The sequence below is a fragment of the Ptychodera flava genome, chromosome 15 (assembly GCF_041260155.1).
Source record: "Ptychodera flava strain L36383 chromosome 15, AS_Pfla_20210202, whole genome shotgun sequence".
NCBI lineage: Eukaryota > Metazoa > Hemichordata > Enteropneusta > Ptychoderidae > Ptychodera > Ptychodera flava.
Window position 1 is genome coordinate 6,479,804 of NC_091942.1, and position 19,101 is coordinate 6,498,904.

General features: G+C 37.4%; 1 protein-coding gene across 1 annotated transcript in view; it reads left to right on the forward strand.

Moving 5' to 3' along the window:
• The first annotated feature begins 499 nt into the window (after window positions 1–499).
• Window positions 500–19,101, forward strand: part of LOC139151028 (midasin-like) — a 138,658-nt gene continuing 120,056 nt past the window's right edge. Inside the window, 12 exon segments of the mRNA XM_070723548.1 lie at window positions 500–737; window positions 4,161–4,387; window positions 4,897–4,987; window positions 5,249–5,400; window positions 5,827–5,934; window positions 9,044–9,227; window positions 9,873–10,082; window positions 11,433–11,504; window positions 12,310–12,473; window positions 14,161–14,275; window positions 15,002–15,168; window positions 18,884–18,965. Of these exon segments, the coding sequence (XP_070579649.1) occupies window positions 633–737; window positions 4,161–4,387; window positions 4,897–4,987; window positions 5,249–5,400; window positions 5,827–5,934; window positions 9,044–9,227; window positions 9,873–10,082; window positions 11,433–11,504; window positions 12,310–12,473; window positions 14,161–14,275; window positions 15,002–15,168; window positions 18,884–18,965 (1,677 nt within the window). The 5' untranslated portion in view covers window positions 500–632.

Consider the following 19,101-nt stretch of genomic DNA (forward strand, 5'->3'; position numbering starts at 1 on the left):
CAATCGTAGCGAACAATGGAAAGAATATTTTCAAAATCATTATTCTCCCCCACATTCAAAATTCGATGCTAAATCAGGACTTTAGTCAAAATTTCAGTTACTTTGACCTGACGGCAGTATGTTGACAGTATCACTGACGCGGTATCAGACGACAATTTGTGACCGCCGCTCGTAGCGAACTCAACAGCTTCTACCAAAAAAACTATCGAAAACGGGACAACAGTATCACCTGACATAATATGAGGTCACACGACCTGTAAAACGCTATCGATGCGGAGCGAAGTGAGTGTAACTAACAGCATGTCACTAAATGTCCGAAAACTGAGGTGGTCCGAAAACTGTCACACTGAGTGTAGTTCTGGTAGCCGATGCATACTTTTGAAGTTCAAGCACAAAAGTTTTCAAACTATCGACCAATCTGTCAGCATAGCATTGTGGGTAGGATTTACAACGCATGTCCATTGACCCCTGACATCCACGTGCAACCGGACAGCTGTGTGCTGTACATGTGCTTTAATCGAGTGACGAAGATGATTTACACATATTAGTGGTTGTTCGGACATGGTTTCACATTGACAAGGATCACCTTGTTATAGTACAGTGTTTATACTTCTTGGAAGCTCAAGTTATTCATGGATAACCTGAACATCAATATTCGCGCAGCCTTGGATTTGATAACAGAGAGCGTGGTACACGATCAGCTCGTTTCCAGTCTGCAAGTATTTCAGGCAAAACAGGTAACAGTAGTAACACCATAGTTGATTTACTATGATTTACTATGATTGCAATGGAAAAAAAAAGCCATGGCAAGAAAGGGAAGGAAGCCTTAAAGGCTTATATAATCCCTCATTCTGTTAATATGCTGGTCCAGTCTTATTTTAAAGTCACACACAGTATTGGCTTGAATAACATGCTCAGGTAAGTCATTCCAGTGGGATACAGTCCGTTGAGTGAAAAAATATTTCCTAGTGTCCAATCTGACGGTTGATTTGGCAAGCTTTAGTGAGTGTCCTCTGGTTTTGCTTGAATGGGCAAATGTAAATAGTTTGTCTACAGCTACTTTATCCCATCCTTGTAGAATCCGAAAGACCTGAATCATGTCCCCACGACGACGTCTTTCCTCCAATGTAGTTAAGTTCAAAGCCTTTAACCTGTCTTTATAACACAAATGCTGCAGCTCTGGTATTAACTTGGTAGCTCTTCTTTGTATGTTTTCAAGTAGATCTATGTCCTTCCTGTAATATGGGTTCCAACATTGAATTGCATACTCCAAGTGTGGCCTGACAAGAGATTTGTATAGTTTCATGATGATATATTTTGATTTGTACGTTATGTTCCTTTTAATCATTCCAAGTGTTCTGTTTGCTTTCATTGCTGCTGCTGCACATTGATTGCTTGGCTTTAGTGAGTTATGAATTAAAACACCCAAGTCCTTTTCTTCTGTTGCAACTTTCAGCCGAATGTCATTCATTGTGTAGTCATATGCTGGATTTGTTCTGCCAATGTGCATTACTTTACACTTGTCAACATTAAAGGCCATTTGCCAATCAGAAGACCATTCTGTTAACTTAATTAAATCCTCTTGGAAATTGTTCTTATCATCAATGGAATTTACAATTGTACAGAGTTTAGTGTCATCAGCAAACTTCAACATGAATGAATTTACAGCATTGTCAATGTCATTAATATAGATTAAAACAGAACTGGTCCCAACACAGATCCTTGAGGAACACCACTTGTAACCGGTAACCATTGTGATTCCGCTCCTCTTAGTACTGTTCGCTGATATCTATTTGATATATCTATTTGATAGCCAATTACTTATCCAGCATCCAATATGTCCTGTGATACCATGGGCTTTCAGTTTCGCAGCCAGTCTTACATGGGGAACTTTATCGAAAGCCTTGCTAAAGTCTAGATATGCAATGTCTACTGGATCACCATCATCAATAGCCTTTGTTACATAGTCTAAAAATACCAATAAATTTGTCACACATGACAGACCAGAAGTAAATCCATGTTGGCTGTCCTTAATAAGTGTAAACTTTTCTAAGTGGTTGACTATGGAATCTCTTATTATCGTCTCCAGAACTTTACAAAGAACAGCTGTAAGGCTAACTGGTCTGTAGTTTCCTGCACTGTGATTAGGGCCTTTTTTGTATATCGGTGAAACATTTGCTCTTCTCCAAGCCTCTGGGATGACTCCATGCTTCAGTGATAGATTATAAATGACTGCAATTGGTGATGAAATTTCTTCAGCAAGTTCCCGTAAGACTCTTGGGTGGATGCTATCTGGACCTGGAGTTTTGTGTGGATTTAGCTTCATTAACTCTTTGTATACATCATCAGCTGTTACAATAATGTCAGTTAGCCAGTCGTTTTCATTCGTAAGAAGTAGTTTTGGCTGTGGAATATTACTGGTGTCTTCTTTGGTAAAAACAGAACTAAAGAAATTGTTCAATGTCTCAGCTGTTTCCTTATCTGAGTCTATCACTTTGCCTGTATTGTCCTTTAATGGTCCAACAGTGTCCTTGGTTTTCTGTTTCCTTCTAATATATGAGTAAAAACTTTTTGGGTCCTTCTTTATGTTACCACATAGTTTTCTTTCTTGTGCTGTTGCTCACAGCTTTCAACATCAAACTCGTACGTTTTGGTCAATAGGCCTTGGAATGCGCAATATCCCCGTGTAGGGGTACGTATTACGAGCATGTACCCAACACCGTGTTCATGCACTCATGGCATGATCTATTTTTGTTGTAATTGTACATCCATGACACGATGCACCGAACAGGTGAATATCGCGTCAGGGTACTCTGTACTACACATAGGAAATGGTTGCTTGGATATGAAGACTAGCCATGATGCTTTGATCATAGAGCTAAAAAAGGAAGACTGTTAGCCCTGCGTACAGGTCTGTGTGTTCCCGGCGTTATACGGCCTACACCACAGGCCGTATAACGCACAGGTGCTTAAATCAACCAGTGATCGCGGAGCCTCCTGTACGTTTACAGGAGGCTCCGCGATCACTGGTTGATTCAAGCACCTGTGGTATAACGCCGGGAAAATCAAAACACACGCTGTAATTCAGTGTAATACATACAATATAGACATGCTAGAGAAATAAATATGCACCAATTTGACTTGCCGGTAAGTTTTAAAAGAGGGAAGCTCAAGAAAGTTCAGCTGTTCTTAGGAAGCTGTTTTATCCCAAAGTTTAGTTTAAGAGCGATCCAGAATTACTTGGAAATTTGTTCCCTGTTTTACAGTCAAACTGAATTACATACAGTATATACACATATACATACGGTATATACACATATGTACAATGTAAATACATATGTAATTAACAAACACAGTCATACAGTGAATAAGTTGACATCCAGATAAGCAAAAGTATTAAACATTTCATTTTCCAGTACACATGTTAGGTAAGAAAGTTCATTGCTGGACATCCAGTGTTACTGTACTCTTGCACAGAGTTTTAATGATAGCGAGGAGACAGAGGTGAATATGGAAGGTGGTTGTCATTCAGAATAACAGAAACATCGATCCTCAATTATTATCAAAGACTATTCAACAAAACAGAGCTTACATTAAACTAAAACCTTACACTGAATGCAGCATGACATCAAGGGCAATCATAGCCGTGAATTTCCAAAAATGACGTAATACCGTAAGCTGTCAATCCTTCCGAACCTCAGTATTCTGTCTTTTCTCTGCAAGTGGCATCAAACACACAGTGTGAAAATACTGGGTGACAACTGAACTCAAAGACTATGTGACATCAACTATCATATACAGTATATATATATATATATATATATATATATATATATATATATATATATATATATATATATATATATATATATATATATATATATATATATATATATATATATATATATATATATATATATATATATATAACTACTTTCAGAAAATCACCTCAGAACCCCAACATATTTGGCAGGAGCATAGAGGTTTGCAGATATTGCAAAGATAGTGTTTAACACAGTCTTCTTGTAAGCATCTGTGCATTTTTGATTGACTTAGCTACTATCGCAGTGTGTGCGATAACTTCATTTGTTACTTCTTACTTGACTGTCTTGCCAATCATGTCAACTTTAATAACTGTATCCTGTCTAACTTGATCTCAGATATGGACACCGCATGACAGACATGAGATATTGGAAACTCTAGCCAAGTACTTGATAGTTCCCAGTTGTACCATTAGTATTGGCAGGGCGTTCAGACCCCTTATACTAGATTTGCTAGACAGAACACTGAGTAAAGCATCCAAGGGGAGACATTGGAAATATGACCAGCATGAACAATTATGTATTGCCCTCGGAAAGTTAGTGCACATAACTCCAGATGCTCTTAGGTGAGTATTTGGATGATTTAAGTCTCATGTTATTTGTTACGTGTAACATACCCCATTCAGACAGGCATCTTTGGGCTACTGCTGCCCTGATTATGTCTTTGAGTGGCATGAGATGTAGTATGAAGTTTCTGTAACACAAGCAGTCAATGTTTTCGATCTGTCATGGATGACAATCTTCATCAGAATGACAAAAAGAAATGAATAATTTATAGTTGAGCACTAGGTGGCGGCGTGAAAAACATTGACTGCTTTTGTTATAGAACTTCATACTATTACTACATATGCACCTTCTGTAGAAAATGATATGAATGGTTCTGTGAAGTGAAGTTATACAAGTGTACATGGTGACACATTTAGAGATAGAAAATTTGACTGTAAATGACGGTTTTTGTTTGCATCAGCCATTCAGGGGAAGATAGCTTTACCTGCTCATTTCATCAGATGCATTCATGAAAGTGTGTTGAACTTTCTCTGAAGTGTTCAATCTTATTCTTTTTCTTGGTCTAAAGTTTTACCATAAAGTATTTCCAGACTGCTCCACCGTTCTTCCAGCGGCTTGTAGATGAATCAAATACAGGAAGGCCACCACCTCTGAAGAAGGTATGTAACAAACCCTTTACCATGACAACGTAACGACAACGTAAAGTACTTTTTAGCAAATGTTAGCAGAGTTATCATTGAATTGATGACATTCATAGACATTTGTGATTGATTTGAAATAACAGTTAGTTTGTTAGACTACAATTATTCTCATAGCCTGGATAGGTGATACTAACTTCAACAATTTTCCCATCTCTCAGTACCCCACAGTGTATACATCCAAGGTCACTTACTGAAGATTTACTTCATTTCTCATTCCAGATTAAAACCAGTACAATTCAAAAAGGTGAACACTGTGACCTAGCTGTGACTGCATATAGATTTCTTAGCGTGGCGCCGGATAAATTCCGGGATCTCTGGAACTGGAGTCCGTTCATGCAACTTGTGCAGGACGAAGACGCAAAAACGAGATGGTAAGAAAAAGTTGACCTTGCTGTCAACAAGCATATTTCCTCTTATGAATATACAGTACCTGTATAACTCTGTTACTGTGCTTTGAACTCTGAACTCTGTCATACCCATGTGCTTTGAACAATGGAATCATTATAGTTTTCTTTCTACATTTGTATGAAAGACGTACTTCAGTTATTTAGTGGATTAAAGGGGTAGGTTTTGTTTCAGCTTTATCTCTGAGCAAATTGACTGTGCACAACGTTCAAAGGGAAAGAAAGGACTAAAATCTCACAAACAGTCAATGTAAACAACCACTAATGTGAGAACCAGGGACTGAGGACTTCCCCTTTAAGTAGTTCTCCATACACATTGGTATAATTATAGGTAGCTAAGTGTTCAATATCTGTCTTACTGTTGGCATACAATCACATTTATCTTTTCTACAGGTTTGTGACCCAGAGCATTGCTATTGTACTCAGAATGACAGATTTACAGAGGAAAGAACTAAACATGAAGCTCTTCACAACGGAAGATATAAGAAGTTACACACTCAGGTACATTAGAAATATGCCCTGATCTGTAGGTGGCTTTGAACACAGTCCCTCCATCACGCGATTGAGGGACTGTGTTTTGAAGGAGGATGTAAATACAGTATTTTCAGTGTTCTTTCCAGTATTTAATCATCCTGGTTCTGCCATGCTGACTTCCTCCACTGTTAAAATGGCCATATGACAGCCATGTTCCCATGTCCATGATGCTGCTCTGTATTTGTAAAATCCTTTCACTTTTGCTGATGTTCCTTGTTTCAGAAAGAGGTTTTTTCTTTTGCGTTCTTAGGTCACTTGTGTGACACATGTGGGCTTATGGTTTAGCAATGTCTGTGTGTGTATATGTATGTGTGTGTGTGTCTGTCTGTCTGTCTGTCTACACAATATCTCAACGGCTGGAGTGATTTCAACCAAATTTTTTTACATTTCTTCAAATATCAAATGAGAAGAAGTGATTAGATTTTGGTGGGCGTGGTATGCATATTAATGAAGTTATCAAAGTTTCGATTTTTCTGTTACATGGTTGTCTATGGGACACGTGATGACCATAGTGTTATATACCAAGACTTACTGGACTAAATATGGTGAAACTTGCCATACAAATAGTAATATGCAAGAAATGATAATATTTGAAACATCATGCCAATTAAATGCTATTTTGAAAATTGTAATTAGTTATAAAATTCTGAAATTGGTTCACCAATTTTGATAAAACATGCAGATATTGAAGTGACAGACATTTGACAGTGCTGTGAGACATTCAGCAGAGCCATATTAATTAGCAGCTCACAGTGTTGATGGTATAATCTGAACCTGTGAAGGAAAGGACTGCTGAGTACTGAATGCTGGATTTTTCACGTCTTTGTCACCTCAGTCCTGTGGTGAAAGAGGCTAGTGATAGGGCCACTGCTATGTGGAGTATGAATATGTTAGTAAAACGATAGTTTGACCATATCGGCCGGTTGAGGGCGCTGTAAGTACAAAAGAAAAGCTTTCACCGTCTTAGATTTTCAAAAATCGAAAATTTTATTTTTTCCCATAGAGTTAACACAGGGATGGCGGCCATTTTGAATTTCAAATATCGAGAAATCGCAAGTTATATGTCTCTCTAGTACCAAAGTTTGCACGGTGACCCCTGATTTTTATATGTATGGAGTGTGACTCGACAGAGACTTTGAATATCAACTGGAATAACTATAAAAAGTCCTTGCTCCAGCTTTTAAATTCAGACAAAAAGTGTCAGCAATGCGGTAAATGACCTAAACTGGAAGATATATCATAGAGGTTTAGTCACAGAAAGTTTGGCAAAGAATTTCAAAGTTAGTGATGGGAAATGCCACATCTGTGGGGACGAAGAGACCATTGAACATGCAATTTTGATTGCAGATATGCAAACAAACTATGGGGTAAATGCAAATTGTTCTTAACAAAAGAGCATGGACTACATGAAGACACTGACTTGAAAAATATGGCAATAACTAGAGCAATAACTTGAACAAGCATGAACTTATCGAGGTTTCACTTCAGTGACAGGAAAATACTATAGGGTTATTCACAAAATAAGGCCCTGTATGGACGAGGGCTCAGTCAGTGACGTATTGGACGAGCCGAAGGCGAGTCCAATACGTCACTCACTGAGCCCGAGTCCATACAGGGCCTTATTTTGTGAATAACCCTATTATTATACACCTTCCTCCATTAATCGTCCGTATAAACTAATTCTATGGTAAATTTTGAGGGATGCGGCACGTGCGATATGAGTGGAACGCATGCGATCTACTGCTCCGTGGTACAAGTCCCTTGCGTTGGCACGAAGCCAAAATTAATTTTCAGTGCAGTACAAGCAAACTTTGCTGAATGTTTTCAATTTAATTAGTTTTTAAAATAAAAATCAATTGCATTTAGACTCAGTTTTGTGTTAAGCTTGTTTTAAACCTTATACTACGAATACATTTTGGTGGAAGTTGTTATTATGTCTATAACTCATCGTAAAATAGTTTATTTACATCCGATAATCGCTAGGTCAAAGGTCAAACAGGCGCATCGCGCGTCTCCCGTATTCGGGACTCCGCGTACTATACAAAATACGGAAAGTTATTGGACGGTCAAACTCCCATAGGTTACGGCAGTAGGTGTATATTTACTTTAAAGCTAAAATCGGCTAAACAATTCAAAGTGAACAATGTCCACAAAAAGTAAAACCACATCAAGGCGTCATATTTTTTTAAAGAAACCTATTTATTCCGTATAGTTTACAATTAAAATTCTATATGAAAGTGCTGATATAGTGGCAAAAAAGACATTTCAGGATAAGCAAAATTCTATCAAAATTGGGGGTACGTGAAAGCGTCCTCAATGCCAAAGATTGAGAGAAATTGACCGTAACTTCTGCAACTGCACACATGAGGGCGCACTTTCTACTCCACTCCACTTTTAGGTATTGCTGTTACATAAACAAATCCATACTGTACCCCTCTTCTACAAAGACATTTCCAGGAAAATTTGTATAATGAATGTAGGGCAACACTCCAAAATCTAATAGCATGATCATCTACACTGTATCAAACCAAAGGAGTAATTTCTCCAAACATTCTGTGATCAACTTTTATCATCATTTATTCTGAAAACATATTAGCATATTAATCTTACAGACATCTTTCTGCACTATGTGACGACATTTAAGAATGAAACTCATCAGCCACTAATTACCATATCCTGTAATTAATCACAAAAATTGATGAAACTTGCTACTTTACGCTTATATCACATACCACTCACATTAGAACCTTATTAGTGTTGATTGTACTGTGAACAAGATGGAGTCTTACTCAGCTGAGGGTATATTAATAGTTACATACATGTAGTATTGTAGTCAGTGGTAAGGTGTGAATGCAGAGAGTGTTCTCCCAAAATGCATCAGGTTTACAATACTGATACACAGTAGATATTACACAATGTTATAAACTCACAGGAATGGTTCCTGATACTGGAAGCAGTTTTGCTAGGGCAATACTCTCCTTGCTGCATGTTGTACTGCTGTCTAGGCACTGTACTTCACTGGATAGTACTGCTGCAAGATTGCCATTCACATTTTTGTCATTGCACTCTTTCACAGGTCTGATGAAGTTATCGACCAAAATACAGAGAAAGCTGTCTTACTGACCAACCCCAAGGAACAGGTGGCAACTGAGGTCTCTGATGCATTGACGCACACACAAGGCAGCATTGTCAGTAGCGATCTCAGTGATACCCTGGTATCTCTATGCGGTGTTGTATTACAGAAGATATCTGTTGAAGAGGTAACCATTCTTGCCTGTATGGTGGGTTTAGGGTAGTTTAATTTGTGCTATCAGCTTTGACCAGCTATTGTGGCATTCCTTGTTGGTACGGCTCAGTACATGTGTAGTTAAAGTGATGTCTTTTCCTTTTACAAACTCAGTTGTTTCTTTTGATAGAAGTCTTGACACAAGTGAAGATACTATCGGAACTCTGTTCAGTTATAGTTTCAAAGATGGAGTCTTTTTGAACAGCAGAAACATTTTTTTTTACTTTTAAAAATTCACATTTGAAGGTGTGTCTCATTGCATTGTTTACATATGCATTGTGTAAAATTCACATGTTAAAAGTGTGTCCAAAGCATAACATGCGCTGTGTGGCAGACCTGTATATACAGTGTAAGAGAAGCATGTCTTCTGAAATTTATTCCATGTAAATTTGTTTGAGAAAATATGCGCTTGTTCAAATTTGCACAGTGTGTAAAATGAAGCACCTCTGCTCTGTGATGTTAGCTGTGATTGGCATTTGATATTAGTCAGTGGTCAGACCTAGTAAGCTTTTCTTCTTCATTTGTGAAAGAAAACTTCCTCGTATTGCATTATTGTACGGCCATATAGGTTATTCTGATGTTGTCAGGTCTAATTTGTTATGCATTTGTTTGCTTCCAGACACCACCAACACATCTAGTGCCTGTGCCGTCAACACTGAGGAATCTCCACAGTCTAGCCCTAGCGGTAGCCAACAATCAACCAGTCTTACTGGAAGGGCCCGTGGGCTGTGGTAAGACAGCCCTTGTGGAGCACCTAGCAGCTGTCACAGGCAGGGTGAAGACTCCACATTTGATGAAAGTACAACTGGGTGATCAAACAGATAGTAAGGTACATGTAATATTGAATAGCTCCTGAGTTTTGTGAAACATCCTATCAGGATATCAGTGTATTTACCAGTGTATACCCTGAAGAGACTTCGAAACCACTTTGAAGTGTTTTGAAGAGGCTATTCTTACTGCTAAATAAACTATCAAATAACCAAAATATTTTGCTTACATAACTTTTGAATCCTTACTTTGAAATTGTTGTTTGAATAGTATCATCATTTTGAGAGCAGGGTGTGTGCATGCGGTGAAAGTCTTTGAATTGCAAAGCCTGGGAAAGCCGTTGGAAAAGAATCCTTGAAAGTCCTTGACAATTGGAAATTTTTGAAAATTCAAAAATTAATATTGATGACACCACAAATATAGTTTGTAAAATGATATGCTTATCCATACTTGAAATATAGTATTTTGGATCCCAAGAATCAAAAGTCCTTGAATATTGCTGAAAAAGTTGTTGAATTTCAGGTGACTTGAGTGTGTGGAACTTGTGGGAAATGTCATTAGTTTTAGGATGGCACTCTTTTCCTGTTAAGAGTAAATTTGAACCCGTGGAAAGCCCTCAATCTGATTAAAACCATCCACAATTCTACAAGAATACGAGTCACACAGCAGAATGGCTGCCTCAATTGACCCATTCACCCCGATTTCCTTGAACCATTGATAACACCGACTGTGCACATTCTTCCATGATGTTGGAAGGGTTAATCTAAGCGCTTGCTAAAACCATGTGACTGAAATATGTTCCAGTGCTTGGCCATTCAGTTTGGTCCAGCCACCTTTGAAGAATATGATGGTTTCGATCGGGTTCAAACTCACAACATACGGTACCCAATCACCTAGCAGAGAAGCCACAGTCAAAACCTCTCGGCCCAATCCCCAATCTCAAAAAGATTGGTTCAATAACCGAGCTAAGTTGTTACAATTCTGACTGTGACCTCTCCACACACTGTAGAGTTTGTGAAGCACTCGCGCTCGTACGCTCACTACCATACATTGCACACAAACTTTATCGAAGCAAAGCAATGAATACATCACTTAAACTGGGCGAAAGACAGCCTCCGGGACAATTCTGTCCACCAGCAGAGCTATCAACCCAGAGTAGAGAATACGATGGTTTCAATCGGGTTCAAACTCACAAGTATTTCCAGACCAAATTGTTTGATGGTGGAAACTGCACTGGAAACCTCAACAAACTCAACCGTGATTTAGAGGGATGTCATTAAGTCGCGTTTCTATCATTTGATATATATGATACATATCATGAAATGTGAAAGAAAGAAGAAAAGAAAGGCATAAAATTTCATACATGGTTGGTAAGTTTTCGCCATTAAATCTTGTTTATATTTCTTTGTAGGCACTTCTTGGCACTTACAGATGCACTGATGTTCCGGGAGAATTTGTATGGCAAGCTGGCGCCCTCACTCAGGTAAGATCCACTTTTGTTTAAAACTTTCAAAAGAATGTACATTGATGAGACATTGTTTAAAATTTTCTATGAAGTTTATACATTTGTGAGTTAATCTCAACGTCTAGTCATGAACAATGCTTTTTTACCAGTTAAGTACTAAGCTACCTTTAGAAAAGTCAAATTTATAAATGTACAGTGTAAAGGGAAAATGCTTTTGTATGTTGTGTTTCTATAATTTTACCAAATGTAACATAATTGATATAGATTTAAAAAAAATGAATGTTAGATTTTGTAGCAGCATACACACTCACTCTATGTAAGGGATATTTTCTTGTTGATTTTCTTTTCAAAGGGAAAAATGTACTATACATTTTTACACATTTTGTAACTTTTTTGTACTTTGTCAGTCAACCATTATACTTGAATATTGATTGACGGGCATAGCTCTGTTTTCATTTCATACATCTCGCCAAATTTTACGTAGATTTTGACTGGACGGTGCTTGTATTGTTCTTCAAAGTGAAATAGACATAATGGAATATTTTTTTAACCTCATTGAATTTCACTGAACATTTCTGTTGAGCTCATGACATCTTTGAAGATATAAGGTGGCAAGTGAATTCTGGTGTGGACGAGAATCCAAATGTAAATACTAACAGTGCATTTTGCACATATAGAGGCTGTGTTGACAAGCTAAGAAGTGGGTGATTCGACAGGGAGTAGAACAAGAACTCACACTTGACACAAAATACAAAACTAGTGAAAATCCATCAAACATCAAAATAGTGAAATTAAATCCCTATAAAAATTATGAATTGTACAGGCAGTGACCCAGGGTCATTGGATTCTTCTGGAGGACATTGACTATGCTCCGATGGATGTCGTGTCAGTTCTTGTACCGCTTCTTGAATCTAACACTCTGTCAATCCCTGGACATGGAGACACCATCAGAGCAGTACCAGGGTTTCAACTTTTTGCATCTCAAAGGTAATAGTATTCTATGCCTGTTTAAGATAAGTTGGAATAGATGTGCGTTTCCTGAAAGGACATGATGAATGGTGTGTGTGATGGGGAGTAATGATAGAGGTATGAAGTGGATTTCAGAGAGGATAGTTTTTAGCTCATATTTGGTTTTATATATAAATACCAAAAAGAGCTTATATGATGAGTCTGAGTGGCGTCTGTATGTCTGTATATTTGTGGGTATGTGCGGATGTATGTCCGTCACACACAAAGGCTCCCATACCGCCAAAGCTACCGTCTCAGTATTTGGTGTACCGGTAGATGTAGGGGTTGAGATGTGAATTTGTTCAAATGAACACATCAGTGTCAAAAATGTGCGAATGAGGTAAGAAAAAGGGAAATTCTGCAAATGTTCAGGAGTGGTGGCATGCCAGCATGCTACTCCACTGAGCTTGAGTCATTTCCTGTCATTGTTTATGAACTGTTACATATTAACAGACCTGCTCAAACTAAGGGATGGACCATTAGATCTTGGAAGGGGGTGGTCACAATGAAATTGTGAACATTTTTTTTACAATTGTAAATTTCTAAAAGCTGTGCTAATTTTGTTTTCTGAGTAAATTTTAAGATTTATAATTTATTTTAGTTCGACGCTGTCTGAGGATACAATGTACATCCATATCACTAGCGCAAGTAAGATTGAGTGCTGTAACTACAACATACATATGGCCCAGTGATTTATATTGCTGAGAGATTTCGCGAAATGTTGCAGGTCATCTTTTGACAAGCTGAGAAGCTGTTTGCAAAAAAATGTGGTGAAATTCGAATATTTGTGTATTTAGGACAATTTTTGCCCTTTTTTGATCAAAACATCTATTTCTCTGTTGCAGCGTGTCCAACTTTTGTCAACTTGTTTTTCTGGTTTAAATATTTCTTGTATTTTTTCTGGTTGTACTGTGCAGAAATCATTGTCATAACATTGAAAATAGAATTTTCCTGCCCTGAACAGATAGAAACAACATTAATTGTTGATCTTTGGTACCCATACTGGTATGTGCCAATTCTGATCAAATGTGAGCGACACCGTATAATTGCGGTATTTTTACAATACATGTAATTCTGCATAGCACACAGTCCTTTTCAGATAGTACAGTGGTTTGCAATGAACAGTTGGTGATATAGGAACTAGACAAGCTGTCAAAATTGAGGAGTTGACAACACTGTCAGGTGTAATTATCCTCTGGGTGGTAATATCAGTCAATAAGAAAGAAATCAACTCTGCAAAAGTTGAAACATTGTCTGGAAGGAGATCATGGGTAGTCAAAGCAACGCCATACATCCACACACTCCTGCTAACTGTCCAGAACTTATCATTTACAAAATATTTGTAGATGGTAAGCCTGCTTCCCGTATTGCCAATTGTTCAATGCAAACCGCTATCAATCAATCAATCAATCAATCAATCAAAATTTTTCAAAGCGTCAGTATCCTATGTTTCCATAGTTCAAAGGTACTGAACAGTTTTGAAGCAAACGCTTCAGTAAATAAGTAAGTTTTAAGATTCCTCCTGAAGCTCGTGGCTGAGGGCTTCTGTCTAAGTTCAAGATGAAGTTTATTCCACAATCAATAGTTTCCTTGTTCCAGAGAACATCAATGTCCTACTTGAGACATTGCAACACAATTGTAACCATAGATTTGTTATTTACTTTAGGCTGCTTAGCAGTACCAGTGGCTTGTACAAACAACACAATTCCAACTCTACTTTGCTGGAGAGAATGTGGACAAAAATAAGTGTGGAACCGCTGTCAAGGGATGAACTCAAAGAGGTAAGTTTCTTTTCCATGTCAGAAAGCATGTACATGATTTTAGTAAAAACAGTAAAAACAACAGCCAGAAGGATGATATCAGAGAGGGTACTACAGATATGAAAAGTGGATATCATACTATCCATTCACAGACTTATGTCTTTGAAAATAGATTCTTGCCAGTGTTCATAGCTCAGTTTGCCATTAAATGGTTCATAGTAAACTGAATACAAAAATAAATTCAAATATCAAATGTTGCAAACAGCTCTCTGTTGTGAGGCATGTGTTGGGTATGAAAAGCCCCCTAGTTTTGTAGGGATTCATCTTTGCAGTGACCACTTGAGCTCCCAGAAATTGGCATTTCTTTACCACTCTTCCAAATACATACAATGCACATTATGAAGGCATGTTTTGTGAATATATCTATGGCATAACATGGGTGTAAAAGTCAGTCAAATTGGGGAAAATGTCACAAAGCTCAAGTGTGCATTGCATGGATACTACTTAAACATTTGTGTTGACTTCATATTTAGATTCATCAAATATAATGGGTAAAATAGAAATAAACTGAAAAAGATGTCATAAATACTATGAATTTTCTCCATAATGTTTTAAAAAAGTTATTACATTGTGAAAATGCTGTCAAGGGAAAATAAAAGACGTACTCTGCATAAACAGTCAATATCAACTGATGAAAAGAATCTTGTCTTTTGCACTTAGTATGTAATCCTTCTTTGCCTTCTTCAGGTGATTGTGACATTATATCCAGGACTACTTTCTGTAGTAGATAAATTACTAGATATCTACTCTATGCTGTCTGCTGGTAGACATGATTTGAATACTGACACTGAGAGCAGTGAGGAATTTTCAGCCGTGAAGATTCATCACCATGAAAGCCGACCCATTTCAACAAGGTAGGGTTTATTATGAAGGAAGTGTCATGGCTACAAATTGTTTTTCCAGTAATGAGTTTTATCTGTTCAGTATGTGGGATTGTTGTGTTTTCATCTATCAGGTGTTGAAGTGTATCTCATTCCTGAAACAAAAAGCTGTCAATCACACAATAGATATCAATCAAGGTTTAGTGCAAAAACAATGTCCTATGGTAAATCTCGGTCCCTCTATCACCGGTCTGGCAACTGCAGGTTTCCTATTGTCCCTATCCGCGTTGACGGCAAACAAACCTTTCACACTTGATAGGGAGGCCAGCAGGTCGCCCAGGACGTGCTGAATTGACACTCAATCACCAGTGACTTAGTCATGTTCAAAATTGAAAAACATCGATAACGGGAAAGAAAATTGTGGAAAAAATACATGAGGCTAAAAATTAAAAATCCAGCTATTCTCTCATATGTTTTTTATTTCTTTATATGAACTACTTACTTTTTGAATAAACTGCAAAATTGAGCTAGAAACGGTACCGGGAACGGCGATCTGAAATATGGCAGCACCTAATATTTACATCGCCGATTTTGAAACGCGTGTTTGAAGGTGAGCCAATCAAAACATCCCTTACATCGAATACTCATTTGAAAGCCCAGATCTCGCTCTTTCTCGCGATATAAGGTTCTTCACCAACATAGGGCAGTGTATATGACCAAATCCGAGACAAAAAATTGAGAGCGATTTTTCCGAGACCTAACCCGACCAACTCTCAGTGAAACGTCCTCTAGTACGCAGTTTATCATTATTTCTTTTGAATTTTTGCTAGAAAAATGAGAAATTTTGAACAGCTCACGTATTTATTGACGGAGATATTGACCACGCTTCACAGTAAGTGAGGCTACCCACAATTCTCCATGATCCGTACACACGGAGATCACTCATTGAACTGGAGCAAATTTCTTCTGTACACAGAACAGCTCGCTCCATATATCAAAATTCTGGGACCATAGTTTTGATAATCATAATTCTCTAATTTCTCACGGTGAATAATAAGAAGATCAATCCCTTTTGCGCAGAGGAGATAGCAATTTTGTGATTTTGTCGACATAGATTTTTGACAGCCATACACAATATTTTCAAGGAAACTAAGGGTATAAGTTGCATCTGTGTTGGCAAAAGAAAGGGTATTGATTTTTTTAAATGTTTGTAACAAAGGAAATTTGCATGTCTGACAGGTGGTATGATGAGACCATCTTAGTTGCTGATAACTTTACCATGACAAGTATGCAATTTTTAGCACCTCCAAACATTGACTTCTCATTCACTTTACTCAGGAATTTTAAAGATGATCAATAATTTTGGAACATAGTTTTAACCAATAATCCTTAAATTAAATTCTAAGTTTCAAATTTTTCAGAAACTGATAAAATTGAAGAAGCCTTTACCAAATATTGTCAAAACTCCACATGGCCCCAGTGGTGATGTTTTGAAAGCCTTTATTTGGATAAAATACTTTTTGTAGGTAGTTTTAATGCAGTAGAGCTATTCAAAAGTGTCATCAGCTCAAAAAGACCTTCAATTTGATATATCACTTATGCCATTTGAGCTTAATATTTTCATTTTGTCATATCTCGTTAAGTGTCGTTCATCCGTTGCCATGGATAAATCCAATATGGCCACCATCGTAATCGCGTGATTTTAGGATACATTTGTGTGTGCCATTGAAATCTATCTCCATGCCAAATTTGGTACAAAAAGATGTTTTATTAACAAAGTTACAGCAAATTTACTGTAAATTTCAGCTAAAACTCCTTCATTTTTGTCCCATTGTTCCCATTGTTATTATATGTATTGTCTTTCTACAGAAAGAGTAAAAGTGAATGTTTTAAAAAGCTATAAAATTGTAACCGTTCATCCAATTTCGAAAATTAAAAAAATGTTTAGCTTCTCTCATTGAAATCTAAAAAACTACATTAATTAAAATGCAGATTGAACATTTCAAAATTTCAGTTGGCCTCCCTACAACTTGATATCGATACCCAACAGGTTGCCGTCTTATGAATATTCAGATCTACGTCAGAAAAATCACCAGCATGCAATGTAGTTTGGAGGGAGTTTTGTGCTTGCGTACTGCGCATTTATGTACAGTTGATGTAATAACAAATGTAACGTTACTGCCGCGGTCAGAGCAGAACATGTGTAAATGACGTGGCGATTTTGTCGTTTGGACAATTAAAATACTAGTATTGATTGGAACTTCATTCTCGAAGAAACTGTCGACATGGAATGCCAAATTTGACATGTTAATGACGATGAGGTGAACGCCAACATTCAACAGCTGCCCGGGGCCAACGTCACATAAGACAGCTGGAGAATGAGCAAACTGATTGCAGCAGAGTGGAACGTAAACAAATCATGTAAACAAAATAAATACTACGAAAATTCCAAACTCGGAAACAAGAATGTTAAAGTACCTCACCAATTTATAAAAGACATTTTTTGTCCATTTAATTCAAAATGAATACACTGCATTTGACTTTCAAGTTGTAAAAGAATCTAAGCTTCACATTAGCTGGTCGGTCATTGCAAACTAAGGATCATCCATTATTATGCATTCATCGGATCGCACCTACCGAAAAAAGACTACCAATGTCTCATTTCGTGTAACATTTAGATCGCTCAAAATCAAGAATCCACATTGTTGTGACCGATTTTAAACAACTATCACAAGTTCATGTACTAATATAACTATAGGACATTTATCGACGAGGTTTAAGTACACGAGTTACTGCTCACGATAGCCACCATCTTGACTCAAAACAACAATCACTACTTTGAAAAAACACTTGATATTTCAAGCGGCTTTATGATATGTAGTCATCAAAAACCTGCCCACCAATTAAAAGTAGGTTTAAAGCATACGATGAGGACAGTAGTAATTTTTTTCTTGAAATGTACACCAAGAAAAAGAGTCTACAACATCGAATACGTTTCGATCGGCATACAAGCAAAGGAGATCAAACATGAACACAAAAATCATTGCAAATGTTACAAGGAAATGCTGCTAACTATTCATATAGGGCAACACTCACCCGAAAAAATGTACATTTCTGCTCACTGTAAGATGATTTGGACTCAAAAGGTTTGCTGATTTTACAAGAAAACGGCTATAAACTGGCTATAAACAAAGAGCACTGCATTCGAAAATGGTGTCCAAAACTCCGTTGATCGCATCGCTATGGACTGACACAATGGTCACGGTGATTCACACCTTTGACAATTAATGGAAATTAATCTGCATTGCCAGACCGGTGATAGAGGGGCCGTGGATAAATCTATGGGTAGTTCAAAATGATCAGCTATGGCTGCCGCATGCAAGGCAAATGTATTTCAGAATGTTTTTGATGAAGCGCTAGCACTTAGATGCTGTGGCACTTGTCTCATTCAAACTTTTCAAACGTAGTATACTGTGATGTAAACATTTTACAAATGTCAGTTTGGTCCAACTCTTCAAAGTAACTCACGGTGCATATATTCTGAACTGGTTTCTCCCTAAAGTAACTTCCTCTATGGTTTGTCTTTGTTGTGTGTTTCAATATAGCTGAATAAGTCATTTTGTTCGAATCACTCCATTCATGGGTCAGTTTATCAATCTGTTGGGCCTTGTGACATTGTTATACATTACTTTAGCAGCCCTGTTTATGTCCAGCAGACACATCACAGACAATGGTTTATTTTATTCAGAGATTTGGTGAAATGGTGTGCAAGAATTGTATCTCATTACGAAGTTGTATTGTCTTCGACTGCCAATATGGTCTTTCAAGAGGTAAGGTCAAGGACATATTATGTCTAATTATCTATCCCCAGACTCAATTATCAGTCATGCGGTTGTTCTAGCTTTAACTTAGTTATATATGAAAAATGTGTTCAATAATGAGATAATGACTTCTGCATAAAAATAT